This window comes from Ammospiza caudacuta, chromosome Z, assembly GCF_027887145.1.
Source record: "Ammospiza caudacuta isolate bAmmCau1 chromosome Z, bAmmCau1.pri, whole genome shotgun sequence".
NCBI classification, from domain to species: Eukaryota; Metazoa; Chordata; class Aves; order Passeriformes; family Passerellidae; genus Ammospiza; species Ammospiza caudacuta.
The window spans coordinates 13,173,209-13,196,395 of NC_080632.1; the positions used below are offsets into that span (position 1 = coordinate 13,173,209).

General features: G+C 38.3%; 1 protein-coding gene across 1 annotated transcript in view; it reads left to right on the plus strand.

Moving 5' to 3' along the window:
* PRDM6 (PR/SET domain 6) overlaps window positions 1–23,187 on the plus strand; it is a 77,840-nt gene that overhangs the window by 43,902 nt on the left and 10,751 nt on the right. Inside the window, exons 3-5 of the mRNA XM_058824101.1 lie at window positions 5,889–6,016; window positions 9,678–9,802; window positions 13,091–13,433. Of these exons, the coding sequence (XP_058680084.1) occupies window positions 5,889–6,016; window positions 9,678–9,802; window positions 13,091–13,433 (596 nt within the window). The remainder of the gene's footprint in view (window positions 1–5,888; window positions 6,017–9,677; window positions 9,803–13,090; window positions 13,434–23,187) is intronic.

The window sequence follows — 23,187 nt, forward strand, 5'->3', positions numbered from 1 at the left end:
TGCAGGGAACAGCAGGCCTGTAAGCATGGTCAGGGTGCCAGAGGAGGTCATGGAGCAAATAATTTTGAGTCCCATCGTGCAGACAACCAGGATTGAGCACAGTCAGCAGGGATTTACAAAAGCCCTGCTTGAATGATCTGGTCTCCTTCTGTGAAAGTGTGACATACTTTACAGATGAGGGAGAGGCTGTGGGTATTATCTACCTGTTCTTCAGTGAAGCCTTGACACCATTTCCCACAGAAGTCTGCTTGAAAAATTGGATGTGATGGCCTGTACTCTTCAAGTAAAAAACAGAAGCTGGCCACGTCCAGAGAACAGAGATGAGTGGTGCTAAATCCAGCCTGTGGCCAGCCAGAAGTGCTGCTCCCCAGGGCTCAGTGTTGGGGAACAGCCCTGTTCAATATCTTTATCCATGATATGGATGTGCAGATCAAGTATATCCTTTGCCAGTCTGCAGATGACACTAATTTACACAGCAGTGTTGATCCACTGGAGGGTGGTGGATGGGCTCTGCAGAGGGGTCTGGACAGGCTGGATTGACCAGCTGAGGCCAAGTCTGTGAGGGCAAACAAGGGCAAGTACCAGGTCCTGCACTTTGGTGACAACAACCCCACATGATGGCACAGGCTGGGGGAAGAGAGACTGGAAAGATGTCCTGGTGGAAAAGGAGCTGGTAGTGCTGTATGACAGCAGCTGAACATGAACACGAGCCAGCTGTGCCCAGGTGGCCAAGAAGGCCAATGGCATCCTGGCCTGTGTCTGCAGCAGTGTGGCCAGCAGGAGCAGGGCAGGGATTGTCCCTCTGTACTGGGCACTGGTGACACCACACAAGTCCTGTGTCCAGTCCAGGGTCGCCCACTACAAAAAAGACATTGAGGTGCTGCAGCATGTCCAGAGAAGGGCAATGGAGAAAGGTAAGGGTCTGGAGCACAAATCCTGTGAGGAGCAGCTGAGGGAGCTGGGGCTGTTGAGCCTGGAGAAAGGAGGATTGAGTGGGGGGACCTTGCTGCTCTCTACAGCATCTGAAAGGAGGCTCCAGGGGTGTGCGAGCTGGGGTCTTATCCCAAGCAATGAGCAACAGGAAAAAAATAAAAAAACCTCCAAATGTGTCAGAGGACACAGTTTAACTTGGATGTTAGGGAAAAGCTCTTCACCAAGAGGGTTGTCAAGCACTGGAACAGGCTGTTCGGGGAAGTGATAGAGTCACCTTCCCTGCAGGTATTTAAAAGAAGTGTAGCTGATGCACTTAGGGACTTAATGTAGGGACCTGCTTGGTTTGGCTGTGCTGGGTTAAGGGTTGGATTCAATGATTTTAAAAGTGTTTTTGCAACCTAAGCAATTCTATGGTTCTGTAATTGCGCACCTTTTACAGACTGTCAGCTTAATAGCCAGGCTTGTAACCATTATCCTTTTTGGCATGGTTTTCAACTTCTGTTCAGGTTAGACACCTTTAGAAGATGTATTGTTTTTACATGAAAAGCAGGGTCTCACAATAGTGAGATTTGCCCAATATAGAGCTTATTGAGTTCTGATGTCCAAGATAGCAAAGAAGAAACTTCCAGTGTAACTGTGGCTTGTAGGCTCATACACTGTTACAGAAAGGACATAACTTGTATGGATGCTACCACATCTAACATGTCTGGTTACAACTTTTTATAACATATTACCAGTAGTTTTGGGCACATATTTACTATCTTTGCATCTTGAAGGCAAGAGTAAATCTTCTTTAGAGAGGACAAGACTCATAGTAAATGATTTGAAAATTCTATGATTTTATGCATGTGATATCAATGAGAATAGCAGTGAACAGCAAAATGCCAGAGTCTCTACAATGGTTAGAATAAACTCTTGCATATTTTGTGGCTTTCTTCACATTTCTTTTGATATCCTGCAACATAAAAAAAATATTCTAATAGCTACTTTTACAATATAAATGTGTCTCCAAAGAAACATTTTCAGGATCACTCCATTCCCTGACTGCTTGAGGTGAAAATGAGCAGGCAAATAATTATCTGCTAATACCTTTCTTACCTGATTAAATGGAAAAATAAATGCAAGAATTTCTAAAGATGTAATAGCAGGCCATGGAAAGAGAACAAGGGAAGGCAACTGATAGGGAGGGAAGAATTTTAAAAAATTATTTTTGTGCTTGCTGTTGCTTCTGTGAAATAGTTTTTAATTGCTTCATAACTTAGCTTCCTCTGCAGCTGTGCTGCTACATTTGAACTTTTTTAATCTAAAATTTTGTGGCATCAATACCAGAAACTGGGGCAACAGTTTTAGCACTAGAATTAGATTTGCCCCAATGATCCAAGTAAGCAATACTGATTCTATCAGTACTGAAGTTATTGAAGGTTTTCAGAAGCCTCTTTAGCACCCACCTTGTCTTTTATTACTGCTTAAATCTTAGATGGTTCATGTTTATATTACTTCTGTTATTTATGTTATGGCTGTTCAGAGATTTTAGAGCATCATTTATATGGCACGCAGTGCGCTTTTGAAGTTATGTTATTACTGCCATTGTGTGTTGCTCTTACAATTACCATTAAAGTATCTATGTCCTCCAAATAATTATCCTCAACCAATCCAGCCACTGGAAGAGGAACCTGACCTTTATTTATGTCTCAATTACTTAATAAAGGGGTGTTTGCAAGGAAGGGAACAGAAAATACTGAAGAGAGGACTCGTATTCTGATGACTATGCTTTGGACTTACTTTCCTGGAAAATGAAGCAGTTTCTGTTGTATTCTGAAGTCAAAGGATGAAATTCATAGAGGAGAAGTATGTATCACATTCTGAGTCTCTTGATGTGCAACATACCAGTAAAATATCTGTAAACAGTCAAGAACCTATTAAGAAGATAATTAACTCTAAGGCAGCTGCTAAGGGGGACCATAATGCAAATCAGATGAAGTGAGTGCAGACCTCTTTTATCAAATTCCAGTCTGTTCCACAATCTGGTTCATTCCATTACAAAACAAACAGAAAACCACAACAAAACCCGGACCCTTAATATCCAGCAAAACCAAGAGTTATCAGAGGGCAGTATGAAGCTTAGGTAACACTTCCAAGTGCAATCAATGTAGAAAAATGAAATAACTGTGTTTCCACTACTTGGATCAGTGACTATGTGACATAAAGAAAAAATAAATGCAGAGTCTGAAGGGACTTGGAGAAATGGTATTCTATTTTGCCATGAGGCTATTGCAATGTGTAAGAAATTTATGCCAGGGTGGATGGATGCAATGATCAAGTAGTCAAAGGCTTCCAGTAACATAAGTTTGTCACAGGTTTCTGCAGTATTTTCTGTAATAGAAAGTATGGCTGTTTAAGGATGTATGCTTGTGTAATAGAGATGTGGGTAAATATGTATATCCATTGTTTAATGTAGTGCCTGTGTTCACAGCTTGGGCTACACGTTTGGTTTTCCTCTGTTATGGCAGATTATGCTTTGCTCCCTCATGAGGGTTTCTTCAGGCAGTTATTTCTTCACTGGTTTTCTGATTTATATAACTGTAAAATGAATAAGAACTGCATAATGGTGAAAAATAAAAACCATGTCTGAGTTTTGGTTTTGTTTTTTTTTCCTGATTTTAACCTGTGTTGTGCAACTTGACAAATAGATTCAACACGGTATTGTTATTTACCTTCCAAGCCTAGGGCTTCTTCTTCTTTACAGATGGGTTTACAATCCTGTAAGAACAGGGCGAAGAATGCTGTAGGATAAATTATGACTATGCAGCAACGTCAGTAATATCCCAATATGCCCAAGGAGGGCAGAGTGTCATCAGTGCTTGCAGAATAAAGTATCTGAAAATACTTAGTCTTACAGCACAGTCCTTCCAATTCCAGACCAAGGCCCAGGAAAGACCCAGTCCTATGTTATCATGACAGATTTTAATATTTCATATCATTTAATGACTGTCTATTTATACAAAGCTCTGGGTAGAGCCCTGTGTGCTAAGACATGAGTGTCACTACTGGTTATGGTAGACCTCTTTGTCTTTCCTGTTTCATATAATCTGGGAATTAGGAAGTTATCAGCTCTTTATTTATGGGAATTGTGTCTGCATCATGTTAAGACATATATTGTTATATGAATAAGCAGCATGTAAATGGATAGGCAATAAAAACTGCTGAGAATGTTTGCATAGATATTGCCAAAATGGTTTCAGCCAGGTACTGTTAGTCATTAATTTTTCCTTCTCTTCCTTTTTATATGCTGATGTCCTGTAGAACTTTCCTGATTTCTTCACAGATTTATATAGTTTAGCATATTTTGCTCATATATTCAGCATACATTAAGATATTTGCTTAAGAATAGGTCCTTGCTGGTAACCAGCATGTTAGCATTTATACAAAAATAAACTTAATCACTGGGATTAAAGTATTTGTTTACTTCTGAGGATTCCTGATTCTCTGACTTTATTCCACTCAGTGCATGTTGGGGTAGCATCTTGTTTACCCAACATAGGAGTATCTGGCCAGGTTCCACCTGATCCTTGTCACAGACACTCAGGAAAAAAGGATAAGAATCGCCACAGATACTTGATTCCCGTGTCTCTCCTGCTCTTGCAATGGACATATTCCTCCTGATTACTCACAGTCCCTCTTGGCCAAAAGCAAAAGCAATGCTGGTTCCTGAATTTGACACTCTCCTTTGGTGGAGGAAAAAAACTAGCTTTTGATTCCTGTGTATATTTTTGTGTGAACTATAGGAAACCCTCTTTTAAAGGATCAAATATAGACACACAGTTTCTGAGATTATTCTCTTGATAATGAAATAGATATTCAAGATTGTTAATCTGCATATGCTAGAAATGTTCAATTCAATGTAATAAATGTGCTTCCTCTTTAGTTAACAGAATTAATACTTTCAAGAAGATATCAATTTAGGTTCATACCATTTCAAAGGGAATAACATTTTTGGGGGAAGGATGTTAAAGCAAATGGTGTTCATAGAGGAGCAAAAGGCATGAAAATGAGATTTACTTCAGATAGGCACCTAATTGTTCAGATGTATTTGTGAGGTTTACCGAAGTAATTGTGTAACAAGTAAAAACCTTTTGAGATCACACGCTTTTAGTAGGATTAGACCTATCTAGATAACATTTTGAAGCAGCCAGGGGATAAGTATGCATGATACATTTATCTTTTCATTTCCAAATCTCCAGAGCAACTCTATTCTTGACTTCAGAGGGAGCATCCACTTTTGAATACAAACATATTACCTTTTTTTTTTTTAAATCAACATAACTGGCTCTCATGTCCTTAGCAGGGATGTCATGTTTAGGAAAACAATGATTCCCTCAGGACTGGTTTCTCATTTGGTACTTCAAAAAATTGTGTGTCTCAAGAGAGATCCAAAAGGCATCATCAACTCCATTTTTCCTTCTAGTCTCATTTGTTTTGATATTATGAATCCTATAACTCCCTAACATATGTAAGGCTGCTGAAGTAAATACTCTTGCTGCAACTGAGATGTGAAGGAAGGGGTCCTTGTTTAGGGATTGCTACTGCCCCTTGCTCAGATGTCCCGGCCATTTTATTGCACACTTTACATCCAGATTTTCTTGTTTATCTGGCAGTTCATTATTTAAGGCCAGCTTGTCAGAATCAGTTAAATATTCTTTGGGAAACATGGTCACATCTTTGAGACACCACAAATATTTTTAATACGAAAAGATTGGCTTGATAAGAGAAACAAGATAAACTTGCATTCCCTAAAAAATATTTTTCTGCTTTTTCATGTATATTTCTAAAAGTATCAGTACACGGATGACAAGCCTCATGGCAATAAAGTCCTGGAAAGAGAGACACCAGCATAGCAGTGAAAATGATTGCTGATGATTTGTTCTAACTACTCGACCTTGTGCCATCTCCCCCAGATATATGACCAAGACGGGACACTGCAGCACTTTATCGACGGTGGAGAGCCCAGCAAGTCGAGCTGGATGAGGTACATCCGATGTGCCAGGCACTGTGGGGAGCAGAACTTAACCGTGGTTCAGTACAGGTAAAGTGATCCTTGATTCACCCAGTGACACTAAATGAGGGTGTTTCATCAGGCTGTGATCATCGGGAGTACTGCTGCCTTTGATTGCAAAGAGAGCATCCCAGATCGGGAGGATGTGCTGGCGCGGGGCAGCACGCGTGGGGCGAAGCTCCAGGGAGCGAGGGCAGCCCTGTGTCCCTGGTGTGACAGAAGAGAGATCTCTAAATCTCTCTTCAAACAGCCCTGTGTCCCTGGTGTGACAGAAGAGAGATCTCTAAACCTCTCTTCAAACAGCCTCGTCAGAGGCAGGCCAACACAAGCAGTGCTCCACCCTTAAGAGGGATGCATGTGATAGGGGAGGGGGAAAAGTGGCACCCAGAGGCATCCTGAGGGTCAGCCACGAGCCGTGCACGCACCTCGAGCTCTTTTGTCGAGTGCACCTGCTGGCCAAGGCTGCTAGAGCTTGTGCCTCTTATGCTGCTGGCTAGAGAAAGTCAAAACGCGAAGACAAATGTAAAGAAATTATGATCCATTTTGCTTTGTACTTGCAAATATATCCAGAAAACCCAGACAACACATTACATAAATACATGACCTCAGCTATAAACAAACCTTTTGCCTTAGAATCAGAAGCGACTGCTTGGCCTTATTAAATGTGGTAGGAAGCATATCAAAGAATGCCCCAGGCGTGCCAGTTGCAGTGAGCAATGATTTTTGCTGGTTGCTTTTGAGAGCAGAATTTCTTTTATTTAGGAAAAATCTTAAACTTATTTAAACTACCTTTAAAATTAAAAATAAAACATACAAAAGCAAGCTAAAATGAAATATATAAAGTTTGATTATCCCATAGGGATCCAATTTAACAATGGTAAAATTGTTCAATTGCATTTTCAGCTTTTTTATTCTCTGGCCAGTTGACTAAACAATGCTGCAGTTAAAAAATAACAATCCTATTTATACATTATAAATCTTTTATTATATACTTAGGTATCTGCTATCTATAGCTTAAATACCATAGGATTTGAAAGAAACACACTGGGTAATGAATAGATTGTTGTGATGAAAGAGTATTTTTGTAGGTATCTTGTGGACTATTTCTCTATGTGCTGATGTGTGCGTGCACATACATATATAAAAATAAGAAAAAATATATGCGTACACACATATATATAGATGACAAAACTAAATGAAAAGTGAACATGAGAAAGTCATTACACATCTGTCAATATTAAGTGGATTTTACAACTCTCCTTTCATGATGGAGTTTTTACTTAGAGTTCCCTCTGTTGATCTGTTTTCGATTACTTCAGATCTTTATAAAATGAACTACAAAAACACAATTTAAAAAACTGGCATCCATCACCAGTGACTGCATCCAAGTGTAAGAAAATAGAAAAGTTGGACACTGAAAAACCAGCCTAATTTTTATTGTACATGGACGTCCTCCTCACAGAAAGTCAGCTGGTTTAAATTCATTCTGTTATGATTTGTAATATCTAAATGGAATTTTCTTCAAAGTGCTCTTGATTGATTGACCCTTAGCTGAACGTTTTGTTTTTATTTTGAGGCTGACAATAATGTTTGTTGGCATGTGTTCTGCTTCAACTGCGTTGGGACGCCATGAAGCTATCTTTATGAGTCATCCAACCACAATACTAAATACATGTCAGCAAAGGAAATATTATCCGAAAAGGGAAAAATCCCTTTGATGTACTTCAGCATGCAGAGATTTCTGCGAGTTTTGGAAGCTCTGCACACTTGTAAGGGACGGTGTACACTTACACTTTTTTTTCCCTGCCTACTCCAAGCCCCACAGACCACCCATTGCTCAAAAACAGTTCTGCTCTTTCAGCGGCGAAGTGTGTCATTTGGTTTTAGCACATTCATTTGCTGGGCTGCTGTGTTTATGTTAAGGGAAGCCAAACTGAGAGATGAAATGTTACAAGGGTGAAGTACAAAGTAGACTCAATTTTTCTCAAGTTAAGAGATGCCGGTAATTTATAGCGCAGCTCCGATTTTCATTTTTATGTAACAGTGGAAAGAATTAACTAAATGCAAAGCTCTGTCAAGAAAGAGAGACAGAGAAGAAGAGGAGGAGAGGGAGGAGGAAAGATGAAGGGGAGACACAAAGAGGAGAGTTTTTGTCAGATATTCATAGAAGGCTAAGAAAACCATTCTGCTTAGCTAGCAGTGCCCTCCTGAGACAGGGTGGCAGTAAGCGAGGAAAATAACAAGATAAATGAAATTTTTGCAGCTGCTAGTAAAATATTGAGAATCTGCACTTTTTTATTGATCTTTATGATCCTGTTGCCAAGAGCCACTTTGCGGTGACAAAATATGTTGACAAGTGCATATCTCACTGCCATGAAAAATGTGGTAGAAGATTCTCCTTATGTCTGCAGTGTTATACAAGGAACAAATTGCATTGCTACAGCCAATTCTTTATAGAAAGTCTAAATTTAAGGCCTACCAACCCTAAACACTTTTATCTTGAACTTCAGAATAATGTTTGTAGCAATTCTTCACTCAGAAAACTGGTTGAGGCCTAACTTTTTTTTTTGGTCTGTAGATGTTTTTCTGCCTTACATAAGCCGTTATAAAAAATGTTCATTTCTTGGTACTTTGACTGTATCACTTTGGTATGTAATCCTTCAGCAAGAGTGCACTGTTCTTCTTGTATATATTGAATTTCTATCCATCTCAGAGGAGTGTGTTTTACTGTTCCATGTGAAGCATAAGGGAAAAGCCACTGCAAAGTGATAACATTTGTCTTTTATCCTGTGTCTGATTCCAATCTAGCACAGTTTTTGCTGCCATGTAAATGTCTTAACTGCAGAAGTATCACTCTGAAGCTATTTACATCAGTGCAAGATCAGGATAAGGCTCTTGTTTTTATGCTAAAGACATAAGGATTTTTCCCTTTCCCCCCCGTGTTCCCACTTCAGTGGTCTAGAAATACCCAGTGTTCTATCACAGGAACAATGTGTACAATAACTTACACACTTATGGTAACACTCATTTACACATACTAAATTATTGGTATAGCCCTCACATTCCATGTAGTGGAAGATTTTAACACTGCATGATCCAATTAATCCCATTATTTTATTTCTCCCAAGTCAAAGTCTGTTTTTCTCAACAACCCAAGGTCTCTCTTTTAAAGGTATATTACTGCCATGACAGGTCACTCCACAAACTATCTCAAAGGTCTTGCTGAATGCATTTATTCGTTTAATTTCTCTTCACAAAAGAAATGTTGTCTACCCTAAAATATGTTAACTTTTGCAGGTGACAAATGCAAAGCTGTTTAAATGGCTGCACTTGCTGATCTGTGTACATCACTCAGATGATTATACCATGTAAGCAGAAAGTACCATTCTAAAATCCCCCTGAAACACACTTTGCAAGAAAATACCTGTATTTTAATGGTATCTTGGTCCTTCTGAAACCTTAGTGTTTAATATATGCTAGATACAACTTGTCTGTAATGTTGTTAGCCTGTGTTACAGGAACAAAGTCCTTCTCTAATGACAGATTTGGTTTTAACACAACCAGTAGGTTATTCATTTAGTTATCTGCAGAAATGCTTCCAAAACAATGAATTTCTACTGTAATACCATGTACTATAAGATGAGAATGCTCTATTCCTAAATTATGCCATGTTTTCTTTTTTCTTGATTAGGTCAAATATATTCTACCGGGCTTGTATAGATATCCCCAGGGGCACTGAGCTGTTAGTGTGGTACAACGACAGCTACACGTCTTTCTTTGGAATCCCTCTCCAGTGCATTGCACAAGATGAAAATTGTAAGTTCTTTCTTGCATTTTTACCTGTGTAAGCCATAATTCCTCTTTCATGCCTAACCAGATACATCATAGAGCATTTTAGAGGGGCCTCAGTCCCTGGAACTTCAACACCTGTCTGGATGGAGCTTTGAGCAATCTGTTCTGGTGGTGTCCCTGCCCTTGGCAGGGGAGCTGGAACTAGATGATCTTTAACCATTCTATGATTCTCTGATTCTATGGCATTTAATGAAAGTTGCAGTATATTTAAGGTGAGGTGATACACTTACACTGCAAAATTGTGGTATGGTTAGAATCACTGTTCTGCATCAGTGATTAATTAATGTATTGCAAACAAGTTTGTTTGGTTCTCTCAGTTGTTACTAGACCTATCACAAAACACTGTATTGCCAAAACAGTAATGCATTGCAAGCCTACAGGGCCTCTGTTGGTGATTCTTTTATTCTATTACCTCTGAGCATGTTGAGAAAAGCTTTGACTGACAGATTAAAGAGGTTAGATCCTTGTGGTTAAACATAAAACCCTACTTTTAAAAATACCAGCTGAATGTAAGCACACTGAAATGACAATAAATCTCTATTCCATCCTGACCATCCCCATTTTCATCCATTCTTTTACCTGTTCTCAACATTTTATTTCTCGTTTGCTAGGGATACTCATGAAAATAAGCATGAATAGTTACTTTTAACACAGACAAAATCTAGTGCTGGATACTTATGTCTGTAATAAAAATGGGTGATCCAGGCACATCCTTCAGTTCTACTGCTTGTGTGTGAGATTTGGTTAGAGCTTGCATCCATTTTGGCAACTATATGTATCTATATAGTGGGAGAAAACAAGAGTGGACTGTTGACTTTGATCTAAAATAACTCTGTGACTGCCCACACTCCGTAAATGCTGTTTAAGGTGTATGTTTTTGGTCCTGGACTTGGACACTTTAACAGCCTGAACTGCTAGGAAGAACTAGAGTCTTGTAGCAACTTAAATACTGAATCATGCAGCAATTAAACAGCAAGATAACAGGGACTAAACTGTCGAAAATAAACATCCTTTCTCATCTTCAGTTTTCTGTTGAGTCTGTTGAGTTTGAGAAAAGTTAAAAAGAAATTTAGTTTCTGGCAGAAATATTTGCTGATAAAAGACATGCTCTGGAGTGTACAATTTAGAAATATCATTTTTTCTTTCAGAAACTCAAGACTACAAAAATTTTATTTGAAAATCATTATGGATAATATCTATAAATATTGTCTCTTGCAATTTCTCTGTGAGACAAACCAGAGTTTCATCCATAGAGACACTGACATGAGTAGATGAAATTAATCTCTTGGAGCCATCTGCAGACTGGTATAGGACTTCAGTCCCACCTAAACTCCCAGAATGTACTTTCTGCTTATCTTCTGCACAAGGGTATTGTCAGCAGCACAAGTTCTGCCTATATTCCTTAGATCTATAGTAGCCTGATCTCACTGCTTCTGTGGACTTCTATGACCACAATTAAAATAAAATAAAATAAAATAAAATAAAATAAAATAAAATAATAAAATAAAATAAAATAAAATAAAATAAAATAAAATAAAATAAAATAAAATAAAATAAAATAAAATAAAATAAAATAAAATAAAATAAAATAAAATAAAATAAAATAAAATAAAAAGGTGATCTCCTTCTTCTGACTATATTGAGGTAAAATGATAGCATACAAATTGCTCCTGATACTGAAGAGATATAGAGGATGAATTCTGTGTCTGGAAACTTGAGATAGACAGATCCATGGATGCAAACCTACTTAGAAATGAGGTTCTCGGATACTACAAAAAAGAAGAGATTAGGATGGACCTCAACTGATATAAATTAAATATCTTCTAATAATATAATATTTGAATTGTTATGATTGATCATAGATATTAGAACAGAACTCTAAAGCAACTGGCATAATTTAAAATATTACTAAATATTAAGTTGTGGTTGTTTTGGGGATTTTTTTTTGTTTGTTTGTATTTCTTTTGCATTAAATAATATTGGCTGAGTCCGGCTTACAACTGAAATTCTCATGTTTGCTCTTAGAAATCATGATTTGCTCATATTTGCGCTTATCATCATGATTTACCAAAACACAGCTGTTTCTAATACATGCTATGTACCTATTTGTACATATAAACAGTTTGTAACCAAATTTGTGTACAAAGATTTATATGTATATAACACATTTAATTAAAAAATTTCCATGAAAATAATAGCGCATGGGCCTGAGTCTGCCAAAATTAGAAAGCATTAGAAGTTACTCAGTCCAGTGGCCTAAATTATGTTTATTTTTGCATTGTGGTGCAAGCTTTTGTCAGCTGACTATTTTTCCACAGGACCCTTGCCTCATTCACTGCATGATCTACATGGCTCTCAAGGTGTGAGGCAGCTGTTCAGTTTCTTCTACTTGCTTGACCTCCTGCCTTTCTTATCACAAAACATTCAAATTCAGCACTAAATCACTTCTCTGTGAAAATCATATTGCATTTGTCGCTGAAATATCTGAGTGCCTCATTAGCCGTAGTTAATTGACGATCATAAGACTAGAAACAATTTTCATGGGACTTTAAAACATTTTCATACCTGTTTTTTAGGTGGGAAACTGATACATGAAGATCTCTCTGCCTGTACTTTGCAGTGTTTCATGGTGACCTACCTGCTATTAACCTCAGGCATGAGATACATGATGAAGTCCCTGGCTTCTTACTGCATTGGCAGTGTGACCATCTGTGAGATGCAATGGTGCAATATCCTCAGAGGCCACCCTTCTGTAGGATGAAGGAACTATTGCTGCAGTGGATATTTAAGCCCTCTTGTATCTCAAGGAGGGTCCCGGCAGGGATTTTTTTCTCCATGCTCTCAAAATTCATGCTTGCCTGTGATATAGCAGTCAGACATGCTGACTGCAACATGCAGAGTCAGGGTATCGCAAGAGGTGCAGCTTTTTCTTTCAGATGACAATCCCATTGCGTAATAGAAATATATCACAGTCAGGCTTCTCTGGGTCCTTTCAGTCTCAGACACTCCCTTGCATGAATTTTCATTTCAGTGTCATAAAATCAGCACCATCCATTCAGATCACTGTCTCATTCAAGCCCTTCTTTTATTTTTTTTTTCCTTTTTTAAAATTTTTTTTTGTACTTTGTTAAAATAAAACTGTTTCATTGTAGTGTCAAGAAAATGGATGTTGATTTTTTTGGTGTCCCAAAATTGTATTAGTTTTAAAAAGGCATAAAAAGAATCTTATTTACTTTTCTTGTTTTCTCCCAGTGAATGTCCCTTCGACTGTAATGGAGGCCATGTCCAGACAAGACACCCTACAACCATTTAATAAAAGTAGCAAACTATCCCCTGCCACTCCACAGCGATCCATAGTATTTCCACAGACTCCGTGTAGCCGAAATTTTTCTCTCCTGGATAAGTCTGGGTCCATCGAGTCAGGATTTAACCAGATCAGTGTCAAAAACCAACGAGTTCTTGCAAGCCCAACTTCAACAAGCCAACTAAATTCTGAGTTCAGTGACTGGCATCTTTGGAAATGTGGGCAGTGCTTTAAGACTTTCACCCAGCGGATCCTCTTGCAGATGCATGTGTGTACGCAGAACCCCGACAGGTAAAGCCCAGGCTCTCTTTATTTCTGTATCTACTGATAGCCAGATCCACTGCTTTCTTCTTTTATCAAGCTGTTATCATTTTCAAAACCAAACCATTATTATGGGGAGCCTGTATGACATAATTCATCTGCAGCTGCGTGAAGTAAGCTGATAAAAACTATTGCTTGCCTTCACTATTTGTAAAAACATTCAGTGCCTAAATGTGCAGATAAAAAGAAATAGCTAAGGATATAATCTTGTTTTTAGAATGGTTTGGTACATCTGATGGAGGCAACAAAATAAAATGAAAATTTATGAATATCATAGATGGAAGAAATGAGGTCAAGATAATTAAAAGTCTCTCTGTCTTCCAAAGATAATCTAACTTGCTGCTCAGTGGCTGTCACAGTCATTTCAGGGTTCACCTATAGTGTGCAATGCGTATGAACTTAATTAAGTACTAAGAGGTAATGAATTGGAATTTTTTGCTTAGTACTATTTTTCTTCATAGCATGCAAACCCATAAATCGTACAAAGCTGTCAAAAGGAAATACCTACTCCACCAGTGATGTGGAGGAAAACAGATGCCACTTATTCAATAAACTAATATCCACACAGAAGAAAAATGTTGACTAGATACCTCAGAGTCAAAGTTGGTTTGAAAGTTTGTCAATACAGAATTTTATGGCTGTGAACTGAGGATGAAATTTAGCTGAACAAGTGAATTAAAATTTCAGGTACTCTGACCGGTGGCACAGTAAATATAATGGAACCATTATTTATGAATCAAAGCTGGTTTATTTGACAATTTTGATAGCTGGCAGGACAAAAGACAAAAATCAAATTAATTCAATAAAAAAAAGCTGCCTGTATTTTGTCTCTTCTTCAGCTGTGAAGATTTGAGCATAACAGCTAAATCCCTGAAAGCTGTTCCAAAAAGCAGCATTTAATTGTGAATTAGAGTTAAAAATACCACTACCAAAAAAGCAGCAAAGACTGAGTCTGTGTATGTGTTTGTGTGCATGTCTATGTCTCCTCGTGTACTTTGTGTGCTATCTACATGTACACAAATGCTTGTGTGATTCTATGGGTATGGAGAGAATAAATCCATTTTCCCGAAGAAATGTCAAGCATGTTAGGGACTAATTGGATTCTAAGCTAATATTAATAAAAATTAAAAATTGATAATATTGTGAATGTGAACAGGCTCTTTCAACACTTTTCTGGATTTCATGCTTGCCTCAGCAGAAGCAAATGCCTTGCTAGGGAAGCTGTAGGACAAAACTGGTAATTTAGGTGTACAATGTAGAATATGGGTCCTGAAAGGTCTGCTCTCCTACATTCCATGGGCTTTTGTGTTTCTGGTATTAAAGCATCCTAAGTATACTGTAAAGCATAAAAAGGTGCATCCTGGAAGAATCTAGACACTGGAAAAGGCATGTTGTGAGGTCCTCCACATACTTTTTCAGTGATTCACCCAATCAGGTGTGACACCTAGATTTCACCCTTTGTTTTAACCAGTGACTTCCTTTGTGAAGAAGCAAGTTGCAGATAATAGTTACTGCAAGAAGGATCTCTCTTAATGGCACTATTCTCCGCTCTAAGTGACAGCTAAATATTTATTTTGTCAGAGAAAGAAAATGAGGATAAATCTGTCTTACCATTAGATCTTTCATTGTGGAGGTGAGAGATTAATTTTTTAAAATTAATTTATTACTTTTTTATTTATTTCCTCCTAAGCAGCTTGTGTCAAATATTGTTTGAACAAACACAGACTGGATTTCTGGTCCTCAGTCTTAAAAGTGATCATTCTCATTAGTAGGGTGCAGATTCATGGTGTACTACCTCTCAGTCCCTCCTGTGCCTACCCAGCCAGCAGCTTCCTCAGGAAAGTCTGGAGCATTGTCAGTTCAGAATACCCTAGGGCATAGTAGGAAATCATCTTGCTATGATTAAGGTCATTGCAATTCATTCCATGCTTGAAATTACCATAAATAACTGCCCTAGGATCTGGGTTATCATATCCTTGCTTGGAAACCTTTACAGTCTGAGCTTACATCACAGGAAACTTTTTGTCTTTTAGTGGGTGCCAGTTATTTAGTGATACAGTGTCTAGAAAAAAGGAGCCTTTCGTTTCTTAAACACTTTGCATTTTTCTAGATGAAAAATTTTTACAGTGCTGTACAAAATTTCCAGGAGACATGAAGGTAAGGTATGATTTGTGAAAGAATACCCGCTTGCCAGCCCCAAGTGCTGGATGCAGCTCTCTTGTTCTTCTTTTCTCAATGACATCTGCAGCACTGCTCCAACTGATAAACAACTCCTCATTTATTGTCAGCAATTTGTAAGCACACCAGCCACTGCATCTTTGATGTGACTGAAACAGTAGGGCCTATCATCTCTAGGAAATAGACTTTAGTCTGTCTGCTCTGGCTTAGTACTTGTTTTGCAATAGTGCTGTGCAGGGAAAACAACCTTTGAATCTGTACAGGAGTCTAATTCATGGTCTGAAATACAAGAAAAGCAGACTACTTGAAGCTTGAGAAATCCAAACAAAGATAATACAACAACTGAGATTAAGAAAACATCTAAATGAGAGCAGACATAAATAGGCCATAATATCCGTAATTCCATGAAGTAGCAAGAAATAAATGATCCTATTTATCAGACTGATCACTTAATAAGTAAAAATAATTTTAAAACATGATGAATCCCAAATAGGAGAAATTATTAAAATCTTCTGCTGTGGTTTTTGTTTTATTTAAAGATTAAGAATTTAATTTAAATTCACTTTTAATTTTTTACTGGTTTACTTATATACTTTTCTCTTTCCACAAAAAATTTTAAGTTTGTTACATTTTTTAGGGCTTCTCTTTGAAATTAATGGTAATTGGGGTTGAAGTGTGTGTGAGAGGTGGAAATTTAAATTTGTAAAATCTTGAACTCGAGGACCATCTGAGCCTTTAAGTCTTGCTTAAGCCTTGACCAGACAGAAACAGTTTGAGAAGATATTTCTGGAAGCAAGAGTTGGAAATCTTTTTTTTTAGTTTTTTTTTTTTTGTTTATTTTGTTGGGGTGGTGGTTTTCTTTTGTTTGTTTGTTTTTGTTTTTTCTCTTTTTGAAGTTTTTTTAGGTTTTATTATTATTATTATTATTATTTCCTCCCTTCTTCTGCAGAAATTCCCAACAATCCTGTTTGGAAGGCTCAAAAATGAGGTTACCAAAACTCCTTATTACAGTGAATAATTTTTATTTGGTTTTTTTAACAGCAACAACTTTTCTGATAATGACACAGTCTTTTTTAATGACAGCAGTCTTCCACATCACTCTGATCACCAGATTCAGGATACATTGTTGTTCAGGGAAGTCAGAACGCTTCAGTTCTCAAGACTTCTGTGTGTCATATTTTCATGTATAACCTGTACATCTGTATGATATATATTCTCATTGATTGCCAGGGATTCAAGCTGAGAATCTGAGGGAAAGCACAGTCCATAAATGTGTTCATGGATGATAGATTATGGATGTGATCTGGCACTCACAATTCTTCTTTAGTCAAAAGATATTATACTCACGTTTTGCAATATCACCTCAATATTAAATAGTAAGCATGTTTTGTTTTGTTTTGTTTTTCTTAACAGGAAGTTGAAGTTACCAGCTTAATAGATGTTTTTCTCTAATATCATGGCTTAGTCCATTTTGTGTTTATATTTTCTTTATAGGTTCTGTGTCTTTGATCTTGATGCTCTCCCCAAGTCCACTAATTGATTTGAACCTCTCCAAAACAGACTTTTAAAAAATGAGTGTTTTGAGCAAGAGTTGTCTATTTCTGTGTATTGAGTATTGCTCTTGTAAAGTGCTGAATTTAATGCTGGTTGTTGCATAATCTTCGCATAAAGGTTTGCAAGTGCCCAGTACTCAGAGCTAGTAACAATAACAGGTCTACAGAGCAGAAACTCTCCCTGACAGCTTCAGAAGCTTGCATATGCTCCAATGCTGGCTTTCTGCTTTGGCCGGTTTCTTCCCAAGCATTTGTAGCAGATGATTTGTAGCAGATGAACTCCCAGCAGGTCCAGCTCTGCCATCCCTGATGCTGCATGGTACCTGTGGTGCTCAGGACAGCAGCTGCGTTGCTTGAGGGGAGCACCAACCTGGCAGGGGATGTGGAGTGCAGTGAGAGTAACCCCCCATGGCTCTGCTGACGCTTGGGATGTTGCTGTGTGCAGGTTAGCAGTATCCTGAGGTGTCACTTTGCTCTTCAACCTTAATTCCACTTGCTAGAAGAAGGCATTCCTCAAAAATACCTTCCTTTGAGAACAACTGTGACCTAACTCCTCTGACTGTCGCTGTGCTCTTAAAAAGCTGAGCATTGCATAAAGGCCAGATTCTGAAAGCTGATGCTGGCCCCACCTCAAACTGCACTGCTTGTGGGGTTTGTGCAGAGGCTGTGGCATGGCATCCTCCCCCCTATACCAATGAGAAATGCTGTCCTGGATTCAAGGGAGCCCTGTGCCCCACTCTTTGAGACTGTGAGATCAATCACCTTTGGGAAGCTCAGGAGCAAAGAGGAAGTCAGGAAAAACCACCAGGATGCCTGCATGGATGAATGGGGAACTCCTGGATTAATTCAAAGACAGAAAGGAAGCCTCCAGAGAATGCAAGCACAGACAGGTAGCCTGGGAGATATACAGACAGGTTGTCTAAGCAGCCAGAAATCCCTTTGGGAAAGCTAAAGCCCTGATAGGATTAAATGTGGGCAGGGACATCTAGGACAACAAAAGCTTCTATTGTTACATTAGTGATAAAAGGAAGACCAGGGTAAATGCAGGACCTCTCTAAAGGGAAGCAGGAGGCCTGGTGACCTAGGACATAGCAAAGGCCGAGCCAGTCAGCAACTTAACTGGCAAATGTTCCAGTTACACCACTCATGTCACAGAAGGTAAAAGCAGGGACTGGGAGAATGAAGAGCTGCGAGTTATAGAAGATCAGATTGAAGACCATCTAAGAATCTGAAGATGTGCAAGCCCCTGGGGCCTGGTGAGAAGCATGTGCATACCCTGAGAGAAATGGTGGATGAGGTGGCTAAGCCACTATCTGTCATATTTGAGAGGTCATGGCAGTCTGGTGAAGATCTGCTGATTCAAAAAGGGGTAACATAACCTCCACTGCTAAAAAGAAAGACCTGGACAACTACAGGGTAGTCATTCTCACCTTGGTACTTGGCAAGAGCATGAAGCAAATTGCCCTGGTGACTAGGTTAAGGAACATGGAAAATAATGAGGTGACTGATGACAGCCAAGGCGATTTCACTAAGGGCAAATTTGTCATGCCTGACAAATTTGGTAACCTTCTACAGCAGTGTTTACAGAGTTGGTGAATAAGCAATAGAGACTGAGGTCATCTACCTGGACCTATGCTAAGTGTTTGCACCCAGCATCCTTGTCGGTGAAGTGAAGAGACATGGATTTATTTGATGGTCAGATCTCTCAATGGATAAGGAATTGGCAGTAAAGTTGCACTGAAAAGAGTGCAATGGCTCAATCTCCAAGTGGAGACTAGAGCTATTCCTTAGAGGCTGCTATTTGGGCTGATGCTACTTAGCACAGCAGTGTTTTTTGGTGACAGGGACAGTGGGACCGAGGGCACCCTCAGCGAGTTTCCTGATGACATCAGGCTTTGCAGGGCAGGTGACATGCTGGATGGAAGGGATGCCACCCAGAGTGACCTTGGCAGGTTGGAAAGGTGGGACTGGGTGAGCATCATGAAATACAACAAGAGCAAGTGAAAGTGGTTCAGGGCAATCTCAAGCACAAATACAGACTGGGTGGGGAATGGACTGAGCACATTCCTGAGGACAAGGACTCGGATATGTTGGGGGATGAGAAGCTGGACATGAGCCAGGTGTGCACTTGCAACACAGAAAGGCAAACGTGTCCTGGACTGTGTCAAAAGCAGGATGGGCAGGAAGTGATTCTCCCCCTCTATTCAACTCTTGTGAAACCCCACCTGGAGCACTGCATCCAGCTCTGGGAATTCCAACATTAGAAGGATGTGGATCTCCTACAGAGAGTCCAGAGGACGATCCCAAAAATGATCAGGGGCATGAAGACAGGTTGAGAGAGTTTGGGCTGTTCAGGGTAGAGAAAAGAAGGGCACAGGGACACCTTATATGAGCTTTCCAGTACACATAGGGGCCCACAAGAAATCTGGAGAGGGACTTTTTTTATGATGGCATTTAGTGATAGAACAGGGGATAATGGCTTTAAACTGAAAGATGGTAAATTTTGATGGGATGTAATAAAGAAATTCTTTAGTGTGAGGGTGATGAGAGACTTGAAATTTTCCCAGAGAAGTTGTCAATGCCCTGTCTTGGGAATGATCTAGGCCAAATAGAATGGGGTCTTGAGTGGAAGATGTCCTATAGGAATGTGCCCCCACTTGACAGAGTGACAAAAATATCCTTTGTCCCCTTAAAAAGGAAATAAGCACAGAAGTTTCTCTCCTCAATTAGGTGAAAAGACATCTCATAGGACCTGGGGATCTTCACCTCAAACTTAAGGATAGCTAATTGGACAGGAGTCACAATTTACTATAAAAAGAAGAGAAAAAATAAACTAACTGCTTTTGTGAGGTGTTTTACCGGGGGCAAGGACCTTTTGCACCTGGTTCGGTTTTTCTCTGCAAAGAGTTTTGTTTATTTTGCCTTTTATTAAAACCTTTTTGTTTCCAACACTGTCACAGAAGCCATCCTGATGATTTTATGCCTTCTAAGGTAGCTGAGCCATCTTGGGTGTGAAATAGATCTCAAGAGCTTATGAGACCTGGCTTGAGGAGACTCATATTTCACCATGTCCCTGCCCATAGCAAGGGGTTGGAAACAAGATGGTCTTTAAGGCCCCTTTCAACACAGACCATTCTATAACTCTATGATCATGTTGGCTTTTTACTTCTTAGTCATCAACAGGGAGAAAAACACTTTCAATCACATGCCAATCTCTCCTTTCAGCTGGTGCTTTTCCAGCTCTTTCTGAGGGAAAAGAATACAGTGCTGTGCTATTTTGTCTCACTGGGCTGAGTTTCAATGACAAAGTTACAAGTATTCAGGAGCTTGCCCTTACAAGAAATTTCTAAGATTACACTAGAATTCCATATGCCCCTTGAAAAGAGCAAATTCACTTCTGACAAGGCCACACTAAAAACATATTAATCATAAAGGAAATAGTTTGAAAATGCAGTGGAAAATAATGATTGGATTCTCTAAGGTTCTAATAATTCAAAGAGTTAATAGTTTATGATGTAGAAAATAAATTTATAACACTTAGATACACTTAGGAGTCAGAATTTGGAAAATATATTCTTTTGACAGAGGAATAGTAAAAGACAAATAAAGCTATGTCAAGTTTGCTAAACAAAAATCTAGAAAGAATTAACCTAAATGTACGGCTGTCTCTCAGTAGCTATTTCAGATGAAAGCATATGGATTTTTCTAGTCTCTTAACATGCTTTGTACATATTAGGGGTTCTACATTCCTTGCCCAAAGCATGAGCTTTGGTGAGGTTCAGTAAGCCTTATAGGGAAGCCTGACTTTTTTACTGATCCCATGCATGATGTGGTTTCACCCAGAAAAATATCAGCTGCAAAGTAAAGAAATTTTAAGAAAGGAAAAGACCTCACCAAAGAGCAAAATCATTCAAGAGATTGTCTAACTTAGAGAGCAAAATTTATTCCATAGTGTTTTAATTTTGGAAAATGTTTGCACAACTTGGAAAAGCTCAAATTATAAATTACCACAAAACCTGAAAACTATTACATTAGAATTGCTCTCAGAATTTCAGTTTGGATGGCCTATATTCCTATATGGGCCATCATAGATTCAGAGACTGTAGGATTAAGGTTTCCAGAAAAAGCTGGTGGATTCTGAATGTCAGTAAACCTAGATAGCTTATCAATGATGCATGGGATTAATAACAACAGTGTAAAATTTTTCCAACAGGAAAATTTTCTTCTGGGTAAGTAGATTTCCCTTCTTTAAGCTCAAAAAGAAAGATGTGAAGCTAAAAGCTCCTATGTAACTAGGTGTTCTATAAAAAAACATTAGAACTACTTTTGATGATTGTCAGAACATCACTCTCATCTGCACATGGCTGTAATCAGTTTAGCTGCTCTTAACTGTAACTTAAAATTATGATCTGGCAAGATTTTGATTCACATGGATACTGTGAAGCTCAGGAAAGTACGATATGTGTGTTGGTTATTCCAAGGAAATGAGTTTTTCTGAGCTGCCAGTACAGCAGCGGATTCCTGAAAGCACAGCCTACGAGGACCAACATCTCAGTCCCTTTGTTGCTGTTCCTCCTTGTCTGCAGAGCTCTGTTATAGCGAGGTCACCATCCGAACTCATTGTCCCAGTGCAGACAGAAGTGATGGCAGAAAACACAAGTGCTGCATCAAAGGCAGGCGTGCTCTGCCCATGTCAATGCACTCACTGAACCGAGCACAGCTCCTGCTCAGGCCTTCAGCACCACTTTCATTTTTTTTTGAAAAATAACATATTGATTTTATCTTCTTCCAAGAAAAAAAAAATCCCGAGCACAGGAAAATTGTTACCAGAGAACAGAATGATAACTTCTGTACTTATTGAATCTAATTATTTCTTTTCTCATTGAAAAATAGTAGCGTCCAAAAGTTGTCAGAAGTTGGCGTATTTAAATCTGCAATTGTGCAAATTGGAGCATTTTTAAGTTGTTACAGTATTTCAATGCATTTTTAGGCTCTCTTTTTAAAATTAATTTTGCCTAATGTATGTCATTTACATAAGCTTTAAAAAAATTAGGCATTTTAGTATTAATTAGAATTACTTGGACATAAACTTGGATAAATTCATCCTCTGCAAAGAGAAGGGTAACTTCTTTAACAGTTTTTGTCTCAACATGTGGATCAATCAGAAAAATGGAGTCAAAGTGATCTAACAATTGGTGATCTTTTGCAGGGATGATTTACTTCAGTGTAAGCCAGTGAAATATATTCTGAGTATTTTGTAAAGAAGACATTTATTTTGAGGCAATGAACCCATATTGTTTGCCATGACAATGTTCACCTATATCTGGTTTGAAATTTTGACTGTTTACAGACAAGTTGCAGTGTGAATTTTCACTGTATTAAGTTAATAATATTGATTTATTTATCACTTTAAAAAATAAAAAGATTAATTATTATTATTTATTAATTCATTCATTCATTAATTCTTTATGTCGCATTGCATCATTTTTTGTGGTTGCTGTTAAAAATAGATAACCAGAGGCTAATAGATGTTAATGGTCTCCTTCACTATTAAAAAAAAATCAATGTTTCTTGGATACAGAATATATTATTGCTTTATTTTGGTTAAAAGTGCTTGATTACTGCATTCACCAATTATCTCTGTTTTATCAACTCTTGAAATTTCTTACCAAATTTGATAAATATTTTCTTCAAATTAACTTTGGACTCCAAGAAAGGTGAAAACTGGACATGTTACTACTTGTCTTTCAGTAAGAGAAACAGAAAAACACTTTCTTGGTTTTTGGTTTTTTAAAATATTATCTTACATACTTCTGTGTATCTTTAAGGGCCACATCATCTAAATTACCTTTCCACAGCTTTCATACCTTACTTTCAAACTTGTTAGAGAGTAGTTAGATTTTCAAATGCAAGTAATTAAAATTGTAAGCTATTGAGTTATTGATGAATACTGAGCTATTAATCAAGCTAAAAAATTCTACAATCAGGGTTCA